The 27,309-nt window shown below is 36.1% G+C and overlaps 1 protein-coding gene across 5 annotated transcripts in view; it reads right to left on the reverse strand.

The window, feature by feature from the left end:
* MNAT1 (MNAT1 component of CDK activating kinase) overlaps positions 1 to 27,309 on the reverse strand; it is a 223,417-nt gene that overhangs the window by 141,667 nt on the left and 54,441 nt on the right. For all 5 annotated transcript variants that reach the window (XM_068544528.1, XM_068544518.1, XM_068544547.1 and 2 more), the window contains exons 4-6: positions 22,563 to 22,666; positions 13,692 to 13,832; positions 8,322 to 8,447 (exon numbers count right to left, since the gene is read on the reverse strand). In XM_068544528.1, the coding sequence (XP_068400629.1) occupies positions 8,322 to 8,447; positions 13,692 to 13,832; positions 22,563 to 22,666 (371 nt within the window). The remainder of the gene's footprint in view (positions 1 to 8,321; positions 8,448 to 13,691; positions 13,833 to 22,562; positions 22,667 to 27,309) is intronic.

Consider the following 27,309-nt stretch of genomic DNA (forward strand, 5'->3'; position numbering starts at 1 on the left):
CTGGGGTTCAGCTGTGGATTTGGTCCCACCTCTGCATGTAGGTCACCTGAGGGCATCTGTTCCCGCCCAGACAGGATGGGGTTAAAGTAGCAGCTCTTTAGGGGGCTCTGGTTCACTCAGGCTGGGTGGGAGGAAGGGGTATGGAATGCCGGGTGAACCTGCAACGGCAGAGGCCAACGTGACGTTGCACCAGCCTGAGGAGTGCTGTGTGTTCTCCCGGTGAAGTTGTCCCTGGATCACGGGACCCTGGCAGTGGTGGGGTGCACAGGCTCCCGGGAGGGGAGGTGTGGACAGTGACCCATGCTTGCACACAGGCTTCTTGGTGGCTGCAGCAGCAGCTTTAGCGTTTCATGCCAGTCTTGGTGTCCACGCTGATAGCGGCAGCTCGAGCTCATCTCTGGAGCTCGTTTAGGCAGTGCTCTGAATCCCCTCTCCTCGCACAACCTGAAACAATGGTCGCTTGTCTCTTAGGCAGTTCCAGACATTTTCCAGACTCCTTCTCACTTTTTCCCCAGACTCCCTCCCAGCTAGCTGTGGTGCACTAGCCCCCTTCCAGCTGTGTTCACATAGCCAACCCCAGTCCTCTCCCTGGGATCTGACCTCCGAAGCCCGAGCCTCAGCTCCCAGACCCCACCTGCCCTGGCGGATGAGCAGACAAGCCCCTCAGGCTGGTGAGTGCTGGTCAGCACCGATCCTCTGTGTGGGAATCTCTCCGCTTTGCCCTCCGCACCCCTGTTGCTGCGCTCTCCTCCGCGGCTCCGAAGCTTCCCCCGCCACTCACCCCCCTATCTCTGCCAGTGAAGGGGCTTCCTAGTGTGTGGAAACTTTTCCTCCTTCACAGCTCCCTCCCAGAGGTACAGGTCCTATCCCTATTCTTTTGTCTCTGTTTTTTCTTTTGTCTTTTGCCCTACCCAGGTACATAGGTAGTTTCTTGCCTTTTGGGAGGTCTGAGGTCTTCTGCCAGCGTTCAGCAGGTGTTCTGTAGGAGTTGTTCCACATGTAGATGTATTTCTGATGAATTTGTGGGGAGGAAGGTGATCTCCACGTCTCACTCCTCTGCCATCTTGAAGGTCCTCCCCCACATTACTTCTTTGGTTTCTACAATTTGATTTGCTACCAAAGCGCAACATTATATATTAAGAATAGATTTAATTGTTCAGTACAGTTTTTACTTTCTTATTTCAGATACATTTGGATATCAATTTTCTATAAACAAATGTTAACAAAGAGTTTAATCTTCAAATGAGTTCAGAATAATAAGCAATGTTTGATGAAAACAGCTAAATCCTATTTGTTGCAATCAGAAAAGCCAATTTATGTCACAGATGAGCTCCCTTCTGGCTTACCCATAGATAATATAAAAAAATTTTTTTAAACATCAAGGGTAAAATACTCAAACAGCTTTTGCCTTTGGCAACGAATGACAGGCTCCCCTTTACTGCTCTCCAGCAATCAACAACAAAGGACCAAAAGCTATACTTAAAAACAATTCTTAGCTTATCTTTGTGACTCAGTTTGTTTCCAGTTTGCATGCCAAAGCGTAGTGAAGTATAGAACACCATCACAACTGAAGAAGCACCAGATTCCCAGCCTTAGATTCTGGTTTCTAATTTTACAACATGATCAAGGTGTCTTTCTGTACTTCCAAAAGACTAAGACTTAGTACTTAAATCTGTAGATACGATGTATGGATATTTAATGATACAAGCTAGTAACAAATGGGGACGAAAAACTGCTACTTTGAGGTCTGTTCACTGGCTCAACTAGGAATGACGTAATAATGGTAACAACATCTATTCTTTAGGGGAAAATTTAATTAGAATTATTTATAAGATAAAAAGAAACAGAAGTCCTAAAATTATATTGTTGGAATCTGAACCAATTAGATTAAAATAACTAACAAATGACTGAGAAACCAAGCTGCAATCCCTACTTTAGGAGTGCAAAACGCTATTACCCCAGAGAAGACAAAATATATACAAAATAAAGTTTCACCTATTCATACATGCAACAGTGATTAAGTGGAACTCTCTTAGATAGTCAAGTCACAAATTATATATAAATAATTCTTCTAATATGTACTGTACCCCTAGCACTTCCCCACTCACTGACAGTTTAATTCCTAGGAAATATAATTCAAAATATTCAGCCAATCTGTGAATATTCCTAACCAAAATATATTCACTGTCTCAACTCTACATATCTCAATACATAATAATTAAATCCTCATTTCATACTAATTATTTTACGCCAATTTTTAACCCTTCATATTTCTCTAGGTTTACTAAATAAATAAATCCTGTCTTCTCAGTCACACGGCAAAGGATCTATTTCCAAAAAGCTTAATTAAATTTATATGCCTCCCTTGGACGCTCTCCAAGTTCAGCATATCTAACTTCATTTGTTGGGTCTGACTTTTCTTTAAGTACAGCAGATCAGGAAAAGAAAAGGTCATTGTGGTGGCTCCTGTCCCTTGGATTACCCTCTATACAATCAGTCCACTATTAGAAGCAATAGTTGAAATCCTAGCTACCCTCAGATTAGAAAGACACGTAACATAGAATTTATGTTTTGGTTTTGAGTATTCTCATTAACTAAATAAGGTATAATAGAAAGAGAGTGAGTTTCGGTGCCATCTTTTACATGTAATCTATCCTCTCTGAGACTCAGTTTTCAGATCTGCAAAAATAGGAATACCATCTATTTCATGGAGATATAAAAACAAAAAATGACACCTTTTATTAAAAGAAACTATCACAGGTCACAAAGTCTTAAGCAGTGTTGGCATCCTTGCCAACATCTGTTCAATGTAATCAAACCCTGGGATATAGGTGTTCAATAAATGTTACTTTTCATCCTGCATTTTAGGGATGATTTTTCCAAACAGTATAGAGACTCTTAACTTCATAAACATTTAGATTTTCATCTACATTATGTGTCAGTCTCCACATTCAGGAATATGGAATAAATTCAGTAATTCCACATAAAAACTGTGTCTAAATTTTCACCTTGCCCTTGAACCAAATGCTGAATTTTGCTAAAATAACAAACAATAAGTATTCCATCACACACTTAAGTTATATGAATCTCAACATGCATTAAAGTAATTGGATCACCTCCTTCCCACCACACACAAAAAAAGAAAACAAAAAATTCCAGGTGGATAAAAGAAAGTTAAACAATAAAGAGTTCAAAAGACACCCTTAAGGGAGTGAAAAAAACAAGACATAAAGTGACAAAAGTTATTTACTATACATATGACTAATAAAAGGCTTAGATCCACAACATACAAAGAACTTCTACATATGAGCAAGAGTCTTGAACAGGTATTTCACAAAATAGGATAGCCAATGCTCAATCTCATTAGTGATCAGTGAAATAAGGTGCAGATTAAAATCACAAAACAGTACTAAATACCCATCAGAATGGTTAAAGTGGAAAAGACAGAAAAGCACAAGTGTTGGTAGAAGTACAATTGGTAAAAACCAATTTGAAAAATGTTTTGGCAGTATCTCCTAAAATGAACATACACAATCGCTATGACCTAGTAACTCTACTCTTAGGTAAACACTCACGAAAAAGTGTCTGTGCATGTGACCAGGAAACATATATTAAAATGTTAGTATAATGTATAATACCAAAACTCAAAAAAATCCAAACATCTATCAACAGTAGAATGGATAAATAGTAGTATATTCCTCTAATGGAACATTATCCAGCAATGAAAATGAAAAAAACCTACAGCTATATAGAAAAACATAGATGAATCTCACAAATATAAGTTGGACAAGCAAAACATTAATCAGGTTAAGGCATACATGCTTAGATGTTAAAGCTACTTAAAAGAGCAAGAAAGGGAATGCCATAAAAGACAGAAGAGTGACTGTTTCTGGGAAAAGGAATGGGGTGCTAGCCAGATGTGAGAAGTCATGATGAGGACTTCTAGAGCACTGAGAATACTTTTTTCCTTTATCTGTGTGATGGTTACACAGATGTTCACTTTGTGATAATTCACTAAGCTATATGGTTTGGTTCTGTGCACCTTTGTGTATATGCAATACATTTCGCCAAACAAAAGGTTATAAAAAAGAGAGGAAAGGAAGAAGAAAGAAAATAAATAACAAGTCACAACACTATCTGGAAAGATATCTAATATATTAAGTTAAACACTAAAGTCAAATGAAATACTGATGGCAAATAAGCACACAAAAAGATGCTCAACATCATTAGTCATCAGGGAAATGTAAATTAAAACCATAATGAGATAACCACTACACATCTGTTTAGAATGCCTAAAATACTAAAATTCTTAATACTGAGGATGCAGACCAACTGGAATACTCATCAATGTCGGTAGGAATGCAAACTGGTACAGGTACTTTGAAAAACAGTTTGAAAATTTTTTACGAAGCTAAACATACCCCTACCGTATATAAATCACCAATCTCATTCTTAATAGTATTTACCCAAGAGAAAGGAAAACGTACGTACACACACAATTGTAAGCAAATGTTTATAGCAGCCTTATTCATAACATAAAAAAAGGGAAAAAAAAAAAAAAGGAAACAACTCACATGTCCTTCAACTGATGAATGGATAAAGAAACTGGTATATCCGTACAATGGTATTATTACTTAACAAAAGGAACAACTATTGATACATGCAGCAACATGGATGATCTCAAATGCATGTTGCTAACTTAACAAAGCTAGACTTAAAAGGCTACACACTGTATGATTCCATTTACATGACATTCTGGAATATGTATTACCTAACTATACAACATAAAGAGATTATAATGTAATTCACTTAGATATTTAACTATAATAACAACAAAAAGCATTACTTATAAAATTACATTTGCACTTGGTTTAGCATTTTATATACATATTTTAATCCCCCGAATAATCATGTAAAGCTAAATCATCGCAACTTTATCAATGAAAAAACAAATTCAAAAAGAGTAAAGTAACATTTTACCACGGATACACATCTAGTGAGTGGTGAAGCTGGGGTTTAGTCCCATTGTATCTGGGTCTTTTTTTTTTTTTTTTTTAATTATTATTTATTTATTTATTTATTTAATTTTTGACTGTGTTGGGTCTTCGTTTCTGTGCGAGGGCTTTCTCTAGTTGCGGCAAGTGGGGGCCACTCTTCATCGCGGTGCGCGGGCCTCTCACTATCGCGGCCTCTCTTGTTGTGGAGCACAGGCTCCAGACGCGCAGGCTCAGCAGTTGTGGCTCACGGGCCCAGCTGCTCCGTGGCATATGGGATCTTCCCAGACCAGGGCTCGAACCCGTGTCCCCCGCATTGGCAGGCAGATTCTCAACCACTGCGCCACCAGGGAAGCCCTGTATCTGGGTCTTTCCAAGCCCTTTTTCTTTCCTCTACACCATACTGCCTCTTAGTTCAAAAGCACTGATAATTCCTTAATGAATAGTGTTTTCTTTTGCATTATTTAAAGATGTGTTCATACTTCCTACATTTGTAAGTTTAAAATAAATCATGAATATTTTCTATTATTCAGGTACCCACATACCCACAATCATACAAAACAAAGTTAAAATATGCAACTTCTGCCCTCAAGATGTTTATAATCTAATAGCTAGCACACATATGACAAAGTAGGCAATTTTAAACCTCAAAAATAACAGCCGAGTAGTAGAAACATGGGTAGTGTGAGTACCTTATAATAACAAAATAATTCTAATTGCTTCTTCCCATCCCTTGTATCATCACTATCATTCATTTCACTTATATAAGGATATGTGTGTGAAGTATACATACATACATACACATAAGCAAACACAGTCAAATACAGTGTCACTATTATTTTAAACTGTTATCTCTTAGATCAATTGAGAACAAGAAAAATAAAAGTTTTTATTTTATCTTCATTCATTTCTTCTCCAATGCTTTTCCTTAGATATCTGAGTTTCTGACCTGTATCATTTTCTTTGTCTCTAAAGCACTTCTTTTAACATTTCTTGCAAAAATTGTCTACTGGCAAAAAATGCCCTCAGTTTTTGTCTGATAATTTTTAGTTCTCCTTTACTTTTAAAGGATAATTTTGCACAGTACATTATTCTAGGTTGGTGGGTTTTTTCTCTCAACACCTTAAATATTTCACTCCACTCTCTTCTCGCTTGCATGGTTTCTAGGGAGAAGCCAGATAATAATTCTTATCTTTGCTCCTCTGTAAGTGAGGGATTTTTCCCCCTCTGGCTTCCTCAGGATTTTTTTATCTTCAATTTTCTGTAATTTGAAAATAATATGCCTAGGTGTAAGGATTTTTTTGGCATTTATCCTACTTGGTGTTCTCTGAGCTCCCTGGACCTTTGGTTTGGTGTCTGATGTTGATTTTGGGAAATTCTCAGTTGTTATTGTTTCAAATACTTCTTCTGTTCCTTTCTTTCTTCTCCTCTGGTATTGCCATTATGCTTATGCTATACCTTTTGTAGTCACCCCACAGTCCTTGGATATTCTGTTCTTCTGGTCTGGTTTTTTTATTCCGGGCTTTTTCTCTTTGGTTTTCAGTTTCCAAGAATGCTACTGATACATCCTCTTGCTCAAGACTCTTTCCTCATGCATGTCCAATCTACTAATAAGGCCATCAAAAGCACTCTTCACTTCTGTTACAGTGGTTTTTTTTCTTTAGCATTTCTTTTTGGTTCTTTCTTGGAACTTCCATCTCTCCACTTACATTGCCCATCTGTTCTTGCATGTTGTCTACTTTATCCATTAGCACTCTTAGCACATTAATCACAGTTGTTTTAAATTCCAAGTATGATAATTCCAACACCCCTGCCATATCTAATCCTGATTCTCGTGCTTGCTCTATCTCTTCCAATTGTGTTTTCTGCCTTTTAGTATATCTTATAATTTTTTTTTTTGACAGCCAGGCATGATACACTTTTTAAAATGAACTGCTGTAAACAGGTCTTTAGTAATATGGTGGTAAGGTGTGGGGGATGGCTGAACAATTTATAGTCTTATGATATGATCTCAGTCTTTTAGAAAGCCTGTGCTTCTGGACTGTGAACTTCACACACACACTTCTCAATCCATCTCCCTCCCCTCAGGTGGAGCAGGATGGCTAGAGTGAGCTGAAGTTGTGTATTTCCCTTCTCCAACATGGAAGACTTGAGCAGCTATAGTTGGATATTTCCTTTCACCCACATCAGTTAGCCTCTGATAAAACTCCAGCAGGTTAGGCTCTGGTGAAATAGTTTATCCTAAGGGCAAGCCTTGTTAGGAGGAACAGAATGCTCTGGCATATTTCAAAACGGTTCCTTTTCCCCTTCCTCTATCAAAAGCATAAGGGGCGTGGGCTTCCCTGGTGGCACAGTGGTTGAGAATCTGCCTGCCAATGCAGGGGACACGGGTTCGAGCCCTGGTCTGGGAAGATCCCACATGCCGCAGAGCAACTGGGCCCGCGAGCCACAATTACTGAGCCTGCACGTCTGGAGCCTGTGCTCCGCAACAAGAGAGGCCGCGACAGTGAGAGGCCCACGCACCGCGATGAAGAGTGGCCCCCGCTTGCCACAACTAGAGAAAGCCCTCGCACAGAAACGAAGACCCAACACATCCATAAATAAATAAATAAATAAATAAAAATTTTTTAAAAAAAAAGCATAAGGGGATTTTTCTGATATTCACTGAGAGAATCTGGTAGAGACACAACAGGTAAGACTCACAAAAGTGTGGGGCTCTGATAACTGGTTTCCCCTGGAGTTTTTAACTCTCAGAGTTGCCCACACTGAGCCTCCAGCAATTTGTCAACCAATTCCGGTTTCCCTACACCAGCACTGGCTTCCAACAAAGTTGCTGCTCTTGTGAACTGTGATTCACTGTAGTCTCTGCTGGTCTCTCCAATTTTAAGGGCAGTGGTTTGCTTTGTGACCTCTCTTTACTAAAAAAGTTGTTGATTTTTCAGTGTGTTCAGGTTTTTACTTGTTGTCAGGATGGAGTGGCAACTTCCAAGTTTCTTACATGCCATACCAGAAACTGGAAGTTTGCATTTTCTTTTAAGAAATGTTTTTCTACACCACAAGCTTAAAAACTGATGTAGAATAATAAAACACATACAAACTCAATATCATATAGAACAAAACTGTGTTGCATACTTTGTAATTTATTTATTTATTATTTTTCACTTTCCTCTTACAATGCACATATTTATATTTCTAGACATGTAGCCTAGATCAGACACTGTTCTTAAATATCTGAACCTCCCAGTTTATCTGTAAAAATCAATATAAAATTATAAACTATAATCCTTGAAATATATCTTCCAAACAAGTGATTAAAATACAGCTTACCATTTTGATGCCTGTGGAAAATGTCACTGGTTTTATAGGTTTAGGTTTCTCTAGCTGCATTTCCAGTTGGGTAGATCTATCTTTATGCTGAGCCAAAAGTAGAGCAACGGGGAGATCAGAACTCTCCTGCAAGAAAAGTTAAAGTGCAATGTGAAAGTTAAAAATAAAAGCAATGAGTCTTTTATTTTAAATTATGCCTTTCCATAAACATTTGATGTCAACCTAGGTATTCACTTTATGGAGAACACTTTACAAAAAACTTCAACATTCCATAATAAGAAAAGGCTGCTTTAGACTCATAAATCAAAATAACCTACAAAAAAGGATTTTTATAAAATCCACATTAAAGACAATATAATAGGGTCTTATTTCATCTAGCAAAACCAACCATATTTATTAAAATAAAAAAATTAGAAGCTAATCACAAAAAGAGTAGTACAAAGTACTATAACTTAGATCAGATGTTTATCTAAGACACATTTCTTTTTTACCAGTGAATTCAGACCAGTCTGAAATTGTTTCCCATTAGATTTCACCTGAGGCCGTTTGGAAATGATCCTTGTTCTGTTTTGCACAATGGAATGATTGTTAAGTACAATCAAAAGACATTTATCAACATTTTCTCCTTTATTGACTTATTTTTATAAATAATTTATCTTTATAAATTTTTTAATTAACAAAATAACTGTAAACACTTTTAATATCTTATATTGATACTAAATCAGGGCCACTATTTACACAAATCTGTACACACACATATTAATAACACAAATTATTAATTCTTATACGTACACTGTCATTTACTCTGTTTAACATGAAGTCTTCTCACATGTTTAAAGTGATGCAGAGCTAAGATCTAAACTAAATGTATCCAGACATATTCCTTTCTGAGCTGTCAGTTAAATAAGAACACAGAAACACATGCAAAAGGAAACCAGGAAGGAAGGAGATCACACACAAACATATGCAAAGACACATACTACTTTCTATATCTGTAAACAAAAATGAAGGTACAAACACATTTCAATCTCCTATACCAAGGTGAACTACGAAAACAGTCTTCAAATGGCCTACAGAGTTTTAAAATAGTAACTACCCAGAATTTAATCCTGAAAAAACTATATTGTTACACATTTCATAGCATAAAAGTAAAGATATAGCAGAATCTAATTTTCTTTCCAAAACCAACAACTTAATATTTGGGGGCACAAATATGGCTAATTAATATATTTAAAGGACTTGTTTAAAAGTTATAGTACAGAAGAAATTCAAATAACAAGACATTTATTTCCACAGCATAGTCCTAGAATAAATTTGTATCTCAAAACTTTGTAACAGAAGTGCTATGCAAGAGCAAATGTTACAAAGATTACAAATTTTAAAAGTAAATGGAAAAACACAAATTTTATTTATAAAATAGAACTTTATTAAGGGTCAAAATTCTTAAGACATGGCTTTAGCAATAATGAAGGAGGATGAATAAAATACACTATGAGAATATACTTGACTACCTTTCATATTCTACAACAAAGCATTAGTAATGCATTAATAGTATTGCTGTGAATTCCTGCAGCTATTCCTATTTCCATTAGGAATTTTATAATAAAATATAAAATTAAAGAACATTTTAAATGGGCGGTGGCCCAAAATATCTTTTAAAATCTCTAACTACCTTTTCATATGTTAAAAACTAACAGAAGAAAAATAAATTTCCTTGGCTAAAATGCTAAATCATTGCTTTCTAATTAATACTCTAAGTGAATTCAAATTCCATACCTGCTACTTACCCTAAAAAGTAAAAGTTCTCATGTAAAAGTAAGACAATGTGTGCACTTCAAAAAAGTTGCTAATCAATACTTTGCCTGTTTTAATCCTGGTTTCACCTTCACATAAAAGAACCAGAATATTAAAATGTCTTGATAAAACAGTTGAAATTTAATAAAAATAAACATTCTAGAAAGCTAAAACTAATTTTGATACTAAGGCAATACAATTTACTTTAAATCTGCTGTACTCCACTTCAGCAATCAAAACTTTGGAGCCTGAAAATCTTTGTAACTGTTAAATTAGAGGGACTCCCTTGGTGGCGCAGTGGTTAAGAGTCTGCCTGCCAGTGCAGGGGACGCAGGTACAGGCCCTGGTCGGGAGGATCCCACATGCCACGGAGCAGCTGGGCCCGTGCACCACAACTGCTAAGCCTGTGCTCTGGAGCCCGCCAGACGCAGCTGCTGGGCCCGCGTGCCACAACTACTGAAGTTGTGGTCCGCAACAAGAGAGGCCACCACAGTGAGAAGCCCACGCGCCGCAGCAAGGAGCGGCCCTCGCTCTCTGCAACTAGAAAGCCCGCGCACAGCAACAAAGACCCAACGAAGCCAAAAATAAATTTAAAAAAAAAAGTTAAACTAGAAATAAGCAGGAGTTCTAACAACAACAAAAAAATCTACAGAGTAAAATAAACTATGGGAAACATACATGATCTCAGAAACACAAAAAAATGCAGATTCAGCTTTTCAAGTTATTTCATTCTTCTTAGCTTTCCATTTTTACCCTGAAAGGTTCCCTAAGCTACGCTGATTGCCTGAAGGTACACTGCTCAATATTTAAAGAAATTTTAATTAAGACTACCTGTAATACTCATTAAAAGCTTTATAATGACCATTTTTTAAAGATTATTTTAACTGACGTAAAGCAAGCCATCTGGCAAACAATATTCTAATAAAAATCAGCTACTGCGTTTGACAATATTAGCCCTTAACAAAATTTAAGACATAGCTGAAGAGAATTTTCAAAAAAGAATATAAAAAGATTTAATAAGTCAGGACCTGTATAAAAATCTTTTTCCAAACTTTAAAAAAAAAAACCCCTGAATTTACAGTTAGGATTAAATAAATGGACATTTTAGGCAACATTATAGTAAATGCTAAGCCATAAACATTAAGACCATAACATTAGAATCCTGTCACATCATACAGTATAGTGTAATGCCAATGCTTTTATAAAAGGTTAAAAAGTAACTTGTAGCACAGGACCAGAAACAGCAGAAAAAAAATTCTAATAAGTTGTGCTTATACTAGTTGCCTAAATTAGATCCAGAGAATCATTCTAAGATTTAAGCTTCTAGATATATTTACAGATGCCAATTCAATCTTTCTTAATAAAATCTAACACATGAACATACATAGAAAAAAATACAATGTATTCTTTTACTTAATAAGGATTCAGGAGGATAAAAAGAAAGTTAATGAATTCTTTCAGTTAGTCAATAAGGATGAAATATATGTTAGCATTAAACAAAAATTTTTTAATAAATATTAAAAAATTAAAGTAACAATCTTTAAAAATAAATTTAAATATGAAAATGAGAAATTCAAATTGAATTGGTATTTAAACCAATCTGTTATAATTAATTGTTCTGATGAATACAGTAAATTGTTAAGGATTATTTAACCACCATGTTACATGATCTAAACAGTAAAGAAAGTATGCACAGTAATGACTTGCAGGTGAAGAAAACAGGAAGGGGGAGCAGTTCTTAACAAAAGCCAATATTAACTCCAGATTATACACAATGTACAACATTGGCAGTTGCAGCTCAATTGCCAAGAACACCTCAATGAGGCAGCAAAACTTCATGCTAAAAGACTAAAGACAAAAAGAATATGCAAAAATAATTGCTATGCAAAACCAGCTAATCTCAAAATCAAAACTAAAAACGCTTTATACTAAATGGAACATTTTTTAAAAGTTAAAGTGTATTTTCGTCTTATATCTAAGTTCTGTATTTGGAATTAACTCAATTAACTGTATAGTGGAAAGCATTACCAAAGAAAACTGCATAAAATGATGAGAGAAACCTTTCCAAAAAATAATTGTAACATGAATCTTTACTAATTCATTCTTTAAAGTTTTTAATTTCTCACAAGCTACATGTCTACAAAAAAAACGTAAAACATGACATGCATCATTTCAACTGTTAAAGCCACAACTGTCACTTAATAGTTTCAACAAAAATTAATGGAAGTTAGGGATTTCCCTGGTGGCACAGGGGATAAGACTCCATGCTCCCAATGCAGGGGGCCCAGGTCATGGAACTAGATCCCACATGCATGCCACAACTAAGAGTTCTCATGCCACAACTAAGGAGCCCTGGGGACACAACTAAGGAGCCCACCTGCTGCAACTAAGACCCGGTGCAACCAAATATAAAAATAAATAAATATTAAAGAGAAAAATTAATGGAAGTTACTACGGAAAAAAAAACATATTCTATTTTATACACTGCTGTCCTCATTTTTTTTCCTTTCTTGGCGCAACGGCACACGGTGCAGCCTGCAGTATCTCATTTCCCAACCAGGGACTGAACCCAGGCCACGGCACTGAAAGCGCCGAATCCTAACCACTAGACCACCAGGGAACTCCCTGTCCTCATTTTTAGAACCAAATTTACATTCCACCCATACAAAGTAGATAGGGTTTATGATAAGCATTTTCTGTCTGAGCCTCACTAAGGCCTTTACCCTTACTTTTCGTTTACTTTCTCACCTACTTCTAATTTAAATTATCTTGCTTTCTCTTTTTATTCCTGGTTATATGGCTTAAATGCTTTTAGGGCAAAAGCACAGTAGAAAAATATACACATACACTTTTACCTGATCACAGAATAACAAACAGCATAGCAACTAGTAGACTGAGGAGTTAAGTGTGTTAACACCACATGGAAATTAATTACGGGGCCAGAAAGGGGAAAGGAAGAATGTAAAAAGACTTTACTGGAAAGGATGATTTTCTAATTGTGATTTCATCAATATCACAATGGTTTATAAGCATCAAATAATATTCTCCAATATATGAAACACTTCATAAACCTTGGTTATAATTACTGCTATTATCTAACAATGTTGACCACTTGGGGAGCTAATAACTAGAAAACACCAATAACTTGCAAGACATTACCATTTCTTTCAAATGTATTTTTTCATGCAAAAATAGGAAATATAGTTCTCACAGAGTAACCAGAGTCACTAAAACTTCAGCATGAAGCCAAAACACTTGAAAATGAGCTAGTTATTAGAAAACCAGTATTAATCAGGAGAAAAATGCTCTGAAAACAATATGTTTTAGTCAGTAAGCTCAGAAACACATCAACAACCTATTAATAGTAAACTGGCTTATGTTAGTTATAATATTACTCTCTTATCTGAAAATAAAATGGATATTGACAAACATTTTTTTAAAATAAAGGAACAGAAGGTGAATAAACCAGCACAAACTACAGAAATGCTATTTAAATACCATTACCCAGCATAATAAATAGGAAAGATAAACCCTGAAGACAAATGATTTTTTATCACAATTAACACTAATACGTACCAGTTCATCTAAAAAAGCCTGCTTATTCTTCCTTTTTAGAATCTGCTGCAGTTGTTCTTCTTTTTGTATAAATAGTCTTCTTTGTTCATTTTCCTGTCGTTCTACCTCTAAAGCTTCTTCCAATTCCTCCTGTTCCCGAGTCTAAAACAGAAACATTGATATATGGCATGGAATAAATTTAGTAACCAAAATCAACCCTATACCATACTCTGTACCTCCTTTCTTGGAATCATAAAATGCACTAGTCACTAATTGTTTAATAGTGCAGCAATTCCACTTTAAAAGAACTAGAATTCATTTTATTTCATGTGGACATGTTACATTAAAGAGAATGACATCTAGCACTAAATGAACACCTAAACAAAGTACACTGAGCCCAGCTGCAGTATTGTAGAAACTGCTTAATAATGTCTTTATTTTAGGAGATTTAACAAGAAAAACAAAATAAAACAAAAAACCCAACAACAAATAGATAATCTCCATATAGAACTATTGATTGAAACACTCCATATAAAAGACTGGCTTATTTAATAGAAACAATTTTCAGAATATATAAGACAATGAAAAGTTAACATAGTAGTTAGCTTCTTTTTCCCAAGTTAAAATAAGTCTTTCTGATGCTTGAGTTCCAAATAGCATTCATTTAAGGTAAGTTATGAAAAACTGAAGTTATTTTCTAACACAAATATTTTCTATTTTTTGTAGACTGAAAAATTCAAAATCCAGAGCTAATATGTAGAGAGAATGAACTACAGGCCTACTCATTTCCCTTTTATGAAGTTCCTCAGAAATATTAAATACTTCCAGGTTCTGAAATTTATTCCAACTCTAACTCGTACTTAAAAGCAATATTATACCTAGCCTTTGTTCTTTAAGTCTTCTGAATGAGAAATATAGTAAAATCTGAATGTCTTTACTTTAAATCCTTGATTGTTGCTATTGAAAATGTAATACCTTCTTTTTTTTTTTAATTCAATAAAACATTGAGAATTTATGGCACCTCAAGACAAATACAGAATAGAGGGAGAGAGTATAATACATTTGGGGATCACTAAAATAATATATGAATTAACAGAGACCTCAGAGAAAAGTACATTTTTATGTAAAATAATAATTAAAACACTCTATTAGATTTTTTTCACTTCACAAATTAAACTCCCCAAAGAAACAAGATTCCCAAATAAAAAAATGTTTCACTTATAATTCAAACTCAGTACATCCAAAATTAAGTTTAGCATTTGGTTTCCCAAAGCTGATCACCCTCCTGTATTCCTGATTTCTGCTAAGCGCACACCTACATTTCAGGCAACTCAAGTTGAAACCTCAAAGTCATCTCTGCTTACTCCCTCTCCCCCAACCCCATTCCTCTTAAATTAAATCAGTTGCTAAGTCCTATTAGCATCTCTCCCTGTAATTTCACAAACCTCTATTACTGAGGTTACTATTCTAACTCAGGTACCCAGTGGAGAAGAGAATTCAAACTTGATTTAGAAGGATTACTAGGAATAAATGTAAAAAGTTAGGGGGTGAGATATGAGGGCTAGAAAAGTGAATTACTGGACTATAGGTCCATAAGCAGAAAAGGATGAGTCTCATGATAAAACAGTGACATATACGTAATAAGTATGACAAGTGACAGAGAGGTATACACAGAGTACAGTTGGGACAGAATTGATAGAGTGGTAAATTCTCCTTGCAATGATGGAGGACAGGTAGAGTTAGAAAAGATTTCGTATAGAGTGTTATGGGTTGAATGTGTGCCCCCAAAATATATGTTGAAGTTTTAACCCCTGGTACCTATAAATGTGACCTTATTTGGAAATAGGGTCTTTGCAGATGTAATCAAGTTAAGATATTTACCCCCACTGGAGAGTGGAAGAGCCATTTAGGCAGAGAAAACAAAGGCGCAAAGACATGAATAAAGCTGGAATGCTTGGTATGGCCAAGTCATGAAGTATGGGAGTTGGGGAAAGCTCTAGATAAAGCTGGAGAGGCAAGCAGATGGCAGATCATGGAAAGTCGACCATATCATACTAAGGGATGCATTTATGCCATACTAAGACAACTGGGAAGACATTAGAGTTTAGAAAGATGACTAGAAGCAGTGAAGAATACATATCAATGGGGTTCAAGACTGAAGACAGGAAGACTAGTTAGAAGAATACTTCAATAACTCCAGTAAGAAATAATGAGGACCCTAAGTAAGGTAACAATAATATAATTAGAGGAGGAACCAGGTTTGAAAGGTCATAAGGAAAGACTATCAACAATATATGAAGACTGACCAGATATGGCTAGAACACTTAGGTAAAGAATGTAATAGGAGAAATAGGGGGGAGAGTGAAGATTAAAAAGTTCAATTATGATGAACATAGATGCAAAAATCCTCAACAAAATATTAGCAAACCAAATTCAACAATACATTAAAAGGATTATATAACATAATCATGTGGAATTTATCCCAGGGGTGCAAGGATGGTTAAACATCCACAAATCAATCAATGTGATACACCACATTTACAAATTGAAAAATAAAAAGCATATGGTCATCTCAATAGATGCAAAAAGGTCTTTTGATAAAACTCAACACCGGTTTATGATAAAAACTCTAAACAAGTGGGCACAGAGAACATAATTCAACATAACAAAGGCCAAATATGACAAGCCCACGACTAATATCATACTCAACAGTGAAAAGCTGAAAGCATTTCCTCTGAGATCAGGAACAAGATCAGGAACAAGGATGCCCACTCTTGCCACTTTTATTTAACATAGTACCGGAAGTCCTAGCCACAGCAATCAGACAAAAAAAGAAATAAAAGGAATTCAGATTGGAAGGGAAGAAGAAAAGCTGCCACTGTTTACGGATGGCATGATACTGTATATAGAAAATCCTAAAGATGCCACCAAAAAACCTATTAGAACTCATCAATGAATTCAGTAAACTTGCAGGATACAAAATTAATATATAGAAATCTGTTGCATTTCTATACACTAACAACAAACTATCAGAAAGATAAATTAATCTCATTTACATCTGTATCAAAACGAATAAAATACCTAGGAATTCATCTAACTAAGGAGGTAAAAGACCTGTACAGAGAACACTATAAGACACTGACAAAAGAAACTGAAGACAAGACAAACAAATGGAAAGATATACTGTGCTCATGGGTTGGAAGAATTAATATTGTTAAAATGGCCATACTACCCCAAGGCAATCTACAGATTGAATGCAATCCCTATCAAAATACCAATGGCATTTTTCACAGAACTAGAACAAATAATTCTTTTTGTGTATGGCAACACAAAAGACCCCAAGTAGCCAAAACAATCATGAGAAAGAAGAACAAAGCTGGAGGTATCACACTCCCTGATTTCAAACTATAATACCAAGCCACAGTCTTCAAAAAAATATGGTACTGGTACAAAAACAAAGATCAATGGAACAGAATAGAGAGCTCAGAAATAAACCCACACTATATGGGAAATTAATCTATGACAAAGGAGGCAAGAATATATAATGAGGAAAAGACAGCCTCTTCGATAAATGGTTTTGCAAAAACTGGACAGCTACATGCAAAAGAATTAAACTGGACTACTTTCTCACACCATATACAAAAATAAACTCCAAAGGGATTGAAGACTTAAATGTAAGACCCGAAACCATAAAACTCTTAGAAGAAAACACTGGTAGTATGCTCTTTAACATCAGTCTTAGCAAACGATAAATCTGATAAGGGGTTAATATCCAAAATATACAAAGAATTCATAGAGCTCAACATCAAAAGACAAACAACCTGGGACTTCCCCAGTGTCGCAGTGGTTAAGAATCCGCCTGCCAATGCAGGGGACACAGGTTCAATCCCTGGTCCAGGAGGATCCCACATGCCACAGAGCAACTAAGCCCGTACACCACAACTACTGAGCTGTGCTCTAGGGCCTGCGAGCCACTACTACTGAGCCCACGTGCTGCAGCTACTGAAGCCCACGTGCCTAGATCCCGTGCTCCGCAACAAGAGAAGCCACCGCTATGAGAAGCCCGCGCACCGTAAGGAAGTAGCTCCCCCTCGCCGCAACTAGAGAAAGCCCACGCAGCAACAAAGACACAACGCAGCCCAAGAAAACAATAATAAATAAATAAATCTTTAAAAAAAAAAACAAACAAACAACCTGATTAAAAAGTGGGCAAAGAACCTGAATAGACTTTTTTCCAGAGAAGACATACAGATGGCCAAAAGGCTCAGGAAAAGATGCTCAACATCACTAATCATCAGGGAAATGCAAATCAAAACCACAATGAGATATCACCTCACACCTGTCAGAATGGCTACAATCAAAAAGACAACAAATAACAAATGCGGTCAAGGATGTGGAGAAAAGGGGACCCTAGCGCACTCTTGGTGTGAATGTAAATTGGTGCAGACACTATGGAAAACAATAAGGTTCCTCAAAAAATTAGAAACAGAACTACCATACAATCCAGCAAATCTGGGTACTTATCCAAAGAAAATAAAAACACTAATTTGAAAAGATATATGCACCCCAATGTTCATTTATGCATTATTTACAATAGCCAAGATAATGGAAGCACCTTAAGTACCCATCAATAATAGAAGCATGGATTAAAAAAAGATGTGAAATATATATATATATACACACAATCAAATATTACTCAGCCATAAAAAAAGAATGAAATCTTGCCATTTGGATTAACCTAGATGGTAGAATGCTAAGTTAAATAAGTCAGACAGAGAAAGACAAATACTGTATGATTTCACTTACATTTGGAATCTAAAAAACAAAACCAGTGAACAAAAACAACAAAACAGAAACAGAGTCACAGATACAGAGAACAAACAGGTGGTTGTCAGAGGGGAGGGGGGATGAGGAATTAGAGAAATAGGGGAGGAAGATCAAGAGGTACAAAATTCCAGTTACAAAATAAATAAGTCACAGGTATGAAATATACAGTGTGGGAGAATACAGTCAACAGGAATGCAGTATCTTTGTATCATGATGGTAACCATACAATCAACATGGTAACTTGACTTATCATGGTGATCATTTTGAAATGTATAGAAATATCGAATCACTATGTTGTGCACCAGGAACTAAAACAATGTTGTAGGTCAATTATACTACAAAAACGAACGAACAAATCACTGAAAAAGAGATCAGATTTGTGATTACCAGAAGCAGGGGCTAGGGGGAGGAGGAACTGGATAAAGGTAGTCAAAAGGTACCAACTTCCAGTTATAAGATTAGCTAGGGATGCAATGTACAACATGATAAATATAATAGACACTGCTGCATATATGAAAGTTCTTAAGAGAGTAAATCCTAAGAGTTCTCACCATAAGGAAAAAATTTTTTTCTTTTATTTTGTATCTATATGAGATGATGGATGTTTACTAAACTTATTGTGATAATCATTTCATGAGATGTATAAGTCAAATCATTATGCTGTATACCTTAAACTTACATAGTGCCATATGTCAATTATGTACAGCTCAATAAAACTGGAAGGAAAAAAAAAAATCAGTTCTGGAATGCTGAATCACAAATGCCTTTAATGCATCCAGAAAAAAATGTCGATTAACCAATTACAGATATATGGATGTATCACATATAATTCTTGGAGCTCAGGAGGAAAACAATGGGCCACAGAAACACTTGAGAGTAATCAGTGTAAAGGATTAACTCTTAAAGAGAAGCACCAAGAGGAATCCAAGTGTTTAAGAAACAGAAAGGCAAGAGAAGCCTCTTAAAAGGATGAAAGAGGAAGGTGAGAGCAGCAGGATGAAGAGAATGGAGTGGCCCCACAGAAGTCAAGGAAGAGTTTCACATCAAGGGAGAAGCCTGCATCAAATACTGCCCTGCCTACAGACCAAATGACATTCAGACCAACAAAGAGTCTATTGGCTTTGTCAATGAGAAACTGGTAGCCTCAATTTTCTCACTGTATTTAAGTATTTTGAAAATAGAAAGCCTCAATAAATATTGGTTGGCCAGCTAGCTGATTGAATAACTGGGAAAATAGCTATCATTAAAAATCAAACATTGGGGGCACAAAGAAGGTACTGGACTGGGAGAAGGGAAGCAGGCTGAAAGACTAGAAGGTCTCTGTTTTCTCCCTAATGGCACCACCTTACCCAATCAACCTCCCTTACCTTTACCTCCCACTTCTAATCCATCATTAGGACTTGCTATTTCAAACTCAAAACATTTCTCTAATTCATCCCTACCTCTTAATTCCTTGTTTAAGTCACCTCTGAACCCGCCTACAAGACTGCAATAACCTCCCATTGGCCTCCTAAACTCCAGGTTTGATCCTCTCAAATTCAACCTCCACAAAAGCAATAAATCTATTCTAATAAGGACAATACTTTATTATCACTTTGCTTAATACCCTTCAATGACAATCATTAACAGCTAGGTTTCTATAACATTACTCTAAGGAATCCTGGGAATTCCCTAATAAGATGTCTAAGGTACACTACAGAAGAGACTGAGCAGATGGGAATTCAAGCCTATTCGTCCTCCCACTGTTGATTCAACAAACGTATTCAGAGTAAGGCTTCATTTGAAGAAAAGGTTCACCTGCTAAAACATACAAACAACTGGTCATGATAAGTCCAAATTACTTTTCACAATACATAAGGCCTTATGTTACCTAGGCTCTTTCTACTTCCGTTTCAACTCTCTATTGAACTTGGCAATATAGAACTACTTAAAATTCTCAGAGCTCTCTGTGATTATCCATGCCATCTTGCCTTCGCTCATGATTTCTTTCTGCCTGGAATGTCTTTGTGCAGCTTCCCAACCCGCCCCCTTCCCGTCTTCTACAACTTGGTAACTTCTACTTGTCCTTCAAAGCTCCATTCAGGCATTATCTCACCTGGAATGCCTTTCCCAATCTTCCTAGAATAGATTAGGTATCCCTCTTCTGTATTCCCATAATAGCAAGCACACAGAACTCTCCATGTGCCTATGTCATTTTACTGAAATTACTTGGTCCCTACAGAACCAGGGTTCTTATTCATCTTTGTATACTATGTGTTTAGCAGACGTTCAACAAATGCTTATTGAACTAAAGTTTTTTTTGCTAAATTGATAGACATTCTATGCAGCAATCTCTGCTGCTCATGAGAATCCAGAAAACGGAAGATAAAAATTAAGCTAATCTTCACTAAGACTCTATTTCAAGATTAGATCATCTTTATTCAGTTTCTCCATGCTCACAATTGATGCTAGGTGCCAGCTCCATGAGACAAATAAGATCTCGTTAGCAGACACCTCAGTAATAGTTTCTCTATGTCAGAAATGGGTCATTTCATGTGCCTAATCATGCAAGAGATTGCTTTTTTTTTTCCTTTTTGACACAATTCTGATATTTTTGGAACAGTAAGACTTCAACTTTCACAAAGACATTAAAGGCAAGTTGCTACCTCAGGTTTGCAAAAAGACATCAGTCATATAGTCCACACTCCTTGGGCCACTTGAGAACTGTCTCTACCCAATGATACCACAGTTACTGATATATGTTAATTTGCACCATCTTAAAAAATGGTCCTATGTCTGTATTTATGCCAATACCAAATAGTGATAGTAAGTATCACTAATAGATAAAATGCTCAGCACAGAATGACCAATTAATAAATGATAATGAATTACTGACCAAAACCCTTTGTTATAATAGATCCAGGTGCTAAATGTTAATATGAAGAATAAATGCAGTCACTGTAACATGTATTACATAAAATACAAGTTGATCCTTGTACAACACAGGGGGTTAGGGGCGCTGACCCTTCGCACAATTGAAAATCCGTGTATAATTTATAGTCTGCCCTCCTTATCAGTGGTTCCCTCTGTATCTGCAGTTCTGCATCCAAGGATTCAACCAACCTCGCATCGTGTGGTACTGTAGCATTTACTATTGAAAATAATCCAGGTGTTAAGTGGACCCACGCAGTTCAAACTTGTGTTGTTCAAGGGTCAACTGTATTCAATAACCTATCATTATAAAGTTTTCAGATAATTAGAAATTCCTACTTTAAAATAATATAACCAGCCTAAAATTAGATTATTCTTTCAACGCTCAATATTATTTGCTAGTTTAAAACGATAAGTGAAAAAAGCACTCACTTGAAAAGAACAACCTTATTAATTTAAACAGAGCTAATGCAACAAGTTACCTGGGCATACCTATTCTGCATTTATCTTCTGATGTACCCAGAGAAGGCTACTGGGCAAAGAGTAATTTTTATGGCACACTGATGCTTTCAGAAGTGAGACACCTTTCTAAGGAAGCCAGGCTGGATATGAACGGAATAGAATGCCAATTCCTTGAGAGTTTTATTGCAGGAAAGAAGTGTCTAAATGAAACACTTAAAGACAATAAAAAGGAAGTCCTTCTAAGTACAAGATGAAAATACAAGCTATGTAATCCAAATATATCTATATCATTTTTACCAATGATTACAAATTCCTGATACGGTGCCTCAAAAACAATTACCTCTGCTTTCCCCCAAAACTAGAAAGCCAAGTTGTACTGAAGAAATGATAGCTAAATTGTTAATTAAACCTAAATTGTTAATTAAAAGTTAATTAAATCTTTGCATGTCTATAATTATTGTTCCTTTATAGGATATATTTTAACAATGCCACCAAAACTGTCTTTGCTATAGTAATGTGTGCCTCGTACCTATATGCCTGTATGCCTATATACATATATTAGTATTTCTGGCCTTAATTTCAGCTAAATTCTTTGTAAATATAACTAGTTTTAGAGAAAGATAGCTTTTTAAAGGATCATGTGGGAGTATTCATCTCTAATACAAAAGAAGAAGAAAATACTTAGCAACCAACCAGCTTTAACTTATTTTTCTGAATGACATCTTTGTTTTCCTTTTGGTATATCTCCATTTTCTTTTTGGTGTTGTCCAAATCCACATTGTTGGTCAAGTTGAAAACTGCATCAGAAAAGAAACACTGACATGAAATACAGTTTTAACATAAATCTTGAGAAGATAATAAAAACCAAATATTCATCACAGTGATTTCTTAATTCATCAGGTTGACATTCTTTACAGCTTAAGAAACTAGCTCTAGTTCAGCAACTATGTTTTCTGAACCAAATATAAGAAAAGACTGTCAGACTATCACACAGGTTATCTAAAGATCTGAATCACCTCAAAAACCTAAGATACGTGCTTGCCATAATCACATTGGATTTGATTTTTATAGTGCCCATTTTAACTCTAAAAGTATAAAAAAGATTGCTTAATTTTTTAAATAAAAAGAGTAAGTCTGGAATCTACTATACTGGTCAGAATCAATACTGAAAAGAATCTATGCGCCAGAAACAGAAAAATTATCCAAAGGAGTAAAAAAATATTATCAAACTAGAACAGGTTTTATTCTGATCCTCAACATGGCTAGACACAAGCTTGAATCATTTACCATATAGTCTAGATCTGGAAAAGTATGAAATACATGAGTCGAAACTTAACAGGGAAGGTAAAGGAAAATCTGGCACCAAAACTTAAGACTGAAATAATTTAGTAAGAGAAGCCACTGAGATATGTTCAGATAGGTGATAAACTTTCAGTGACTTAGAACGATCTTTTTATAATTCCAACTCAAAATAATTTTAATTATAAATGCCTTACTCGCTTCTAAGTTTACATATGTAAATAAAAAGGTTATTATAATACTCTGAACCAAAAAAAACTCTTTTAATATATATATATTCATATTTTGAAGTACTGCCCCACTGCCCTACCCCTTTCAGTGTTTGTATCAGCCCGTCTAAAGAAGGATCATCACCGTTGTCTCTCCTGTTCCATAATTCAATCCAGACTTCCCTTGGATTCCTCATAATCTTTGTGCATCCATTATTAGCCCTCCTATCCCTTCTCCAATTACTTACCACTGTTTCCTCCAGCTTGACCTATAAACAGGTTTGATCTACCCTAAATAACTGCTTTACTTCATGTTTCTACAGATTCCTTCCCTATCTCACTCCTTCATTTAACTAATAACCATCTCAAATAGTTCCTAGATTTTTGCATTAGGTCTGTAAGAGTTGAAAAGTAATATTGGAAGCCCAACAGAGGGTTATCTGTTTTGTTGAGTAAGGCCATTAAACATACTCAAAAGACCAATCTGATCCATAATTTAATTTTCATCTCTTCAAAGGACCAACTTATTTCAGAACATCAATTTATCATAATCATTGTTGAAAATCCAGGCTTATTTAAGTATGTAGAAAAAAAAGAAGCAATTCTCAATTCTATTACATGCAATTTTAAAACCCTGGGAGAAATGAGAGAAAATAAGAAACAACAGCCCTCTAGCTATCGCTCCAGATTTTTTATCGCAAAGTAGAAAAGAAAATAATAACGGTGGTAAACCAGGGAATCTGTCTAGGATGCAACATAGGGCATTCCCTATAAATCACACTTTGGCCCCAACACAAAATAGTCAGAGAAAGAAGCTCCGAGCTAGCAACAGCCCTCAGAAAGGCAACTGTGATCCATTCTGATTCCACTATCCTTGCCAACCACTCACAATTTACTCCCTGTATTTAACAGCCATCCACTGAGCCACTAAATCCAAAAATCTTTCACAACCTCTACCACCCTCAACATCTATGCCCACTTAACAATTCTGATCACTTTTTTTCCTCAGCACGTCCTTCCTGTGACTAATTTGTTAATATATTCTCCTGATCTTCTTCCTGCTACTCCAACTACCCATTCTTGTTTCCATCTCTGCCTCATCTTGCTCTCTAGGTACACTGCATGATTCTGACTTTTGCCCTCTTTCCTCCCTCTACGTTCCTTGGGTAATCTCATAACTTCCCACAGTTTCAAGCAAAGAAATGCCAGGAAAAGCTGATACCATCTCAAAGTACAATTTAGAAAACCTAGCACATAAACATCTCCAAATTTACTCCTCCTTGTAAATTCTTTACCTGTTAATGATATGACTATCATGCTAAGACACCAGGATTTAACATCTCATTCATGTGACCCACTGTCCTTTGCACTCCATAAGCACCAGCTGCAAAATACTACAGATTCTACCACCAAAATCTCTTTAAAACTGCCCTTATTTTCAATGTACCCTGCCAGTACTCCAAGCCAGGATCTTATTTCTCCCTGGATAATTTAATCTCTGACTTAACTTCCTGTCTCCAGAATCTTTGCATCTTTCCCTATTCCCTAACCCCATCCATAGTATACAATGCTGCCAGACTAATATTTCTGAAGCACACTTCAAATCACCTTCCACCTCCACCATCCTATAGTCCTCTCTCATCCCGTGTGCCTTCCCCATTTTACTAGGAAAAAAAAAAAATCAAACACTTTTAGAATTCAGAGCCCTTCCTAATTTGGCTATAACTACTTTCATCTCCCCTCAATAAAGACCTATCTTGAAATTAGACACGTATGCATTTCCCAAATGTTCCCCACATTTCCTGCTCCAGTTCCTTTGATCATACCATTGCCCAGAATACCTGATCCCCCTTTCTTATTTTTGAAAATATACCCAATCTTCAAATGTCTACCCAAATACTATCTTTTCCATGAAGTTCTCCCCAGTTCCCCTAACTAGAAATAACTTCCTTCTCTTATAAATGTGGAAAAATTATTCACAGCTCATATAAAAATCTCTTTCTACTTTACATGATATACACATACACAGCATTCTTTACTTTGCACTTCATCATATTTTCTGTAACCTCTGTATCATCACTTCTCCATTCACAATGCCTTGAAAAAAATCCAGTCTTAACTCTTACATTACTTTTCCCTCTCTGCTTTGAGAGTTTTGCAGATTCCTCAGAGCCTCTTCAAGAACCAAGGGAAAGAGAGATTGAGCAATCCAACCAAAGTAGTTTTCCTTCATTTGTTTTCTTGAAGTGATCTCCTTCTCAAAACTCTGCTTGATGTAAAACAACTATACCCCAATTAAAAAAAAAAAACAAAAAACCTCTGCTTGAACATTATACTCTATAGCGTGTGTACATGGGCACACACATGTGTATCTATGAAACATCTCAAAGATCTATAAAACACGTATGATAGGCACTACATCTAGCACTTGACCTAATTATATCACTTAATCCTCCTGATAATCTTATGAGATATGTGAGGTACTACTGTCATTTACACTTTACAGATAAGGTTTAAAGATATTAAATAACTACGTCCAAGGTATAGTAAATGTTGGAACCAGGATTTTAACCTAGGCTGATTCCAAAGCCTGAACCTTTTTCTAAAATTTTTATTGGAGTATAGTTGATTCACAAAGTTGTGTTCCAAAGTGTGAACTTTTGTCTACAATACTAGTTTTATTGCTTCTCTCTATGCCTGAAAACCACTGTTAGCCCAGTTCAGCTATTTCTCTGCATCTGTACAGGCCACACTTTCCTATTTCCATATCTGTGAGCAAACTGCTCCCACAGGGCCCATCTTAGTACCAGCCTCAACCCAGAACAACTGTGAATATCTGTATCTGGCCACCCTTCTATATCCAGCTTAATCAGCAGCTCTTCCTCATAACTCACTTTGCAGGTGCAAATCCTCTCCATCCTCCACCCCTGAATGCTATAACTCACTTTGCAGTTAGAAATCCCCTACATCTCTCCACCCTTGAATGCTCACAACAGATTACCTAATATCATTCTGGTGGTATTTATCCACTTTCTACCCTGTATAATTATTTTCAATGTACCTACCTATTTGACCTAATAGAGTGGTCCTTGAGGGCAGATTCTAGGACTGATTCAGCTTTATCACTCCCAGCATTTAAATAAAAAACTTTCACTATACACGCATTAGAATGGGCAAAAACCAACACATGATGACACCAAATGCTGGCAAGGATGTGGAGCAACAGGAACACTCATACACTGCGGTGGGAATGCAAAATGGCACCGCACTTTGGAAAACAGTCCGACAGTTTCTTACAAAACGAAAGATACTCTTATCATACAATCCAGCAACTGCCCTCCCTGGTATTTATCAAAAGGAGTTAAAAACCATGTCCACACAAAAGCCTGCATATGAATGTTTACAGCAGCTTTATTCATAATTGCCAAAACATGGAAGCAATCAAGATGTCCTTCAGTAGTTTGAAAAGATAAACTATAGTATATCCAGACAATGGGATATTATTCAGCACCAAATAATAACAGTAATAATAATAAGCTATAAAACCATGAAAAGACATGGAGGAACCTTAAATGCATATTACTATGAGAAAGAAAACAATTTGATAAGGCTACATACTGTACAATTCCAACTATATGACACTCTGGAAAAGGCAAAAATACGGAGACAGTAAAATGATCAGTGGTTGCCAGGGATTCGGGGAAAGAAGGGACAAACAGGCAGAACACAGAGGAATTTCTGGGTAGCAAAACTATTCTGTACAATACTATAATGGTGGATACATGCCATTATACAGTTATCCAAACCCATAAAATGTACAACACCAAGAGTAAACCCTAATGTAAACTATGGACTTAGGAGATAACGATATGTCAATGTAGGTTCATTGACTGTAACAAATTTACCACTCTAGTGGGGGTATGTTGATAGTG

This window comes from Eschrichtius robustus, chromosome 1 (assembly GCF_028021215.1).
Source record: "Eschrichtius robustus isolate mEscRob2 chromosome 1, mEscRob2.pri, whole genome shotgun sequence".
Lineage (NCBI taxonomy): Eukaryota > Metazoa > Chordata > Mammalia > Artiodactyla > Eschrichtiidae > Eschrichtius > Eschrichtius robustus.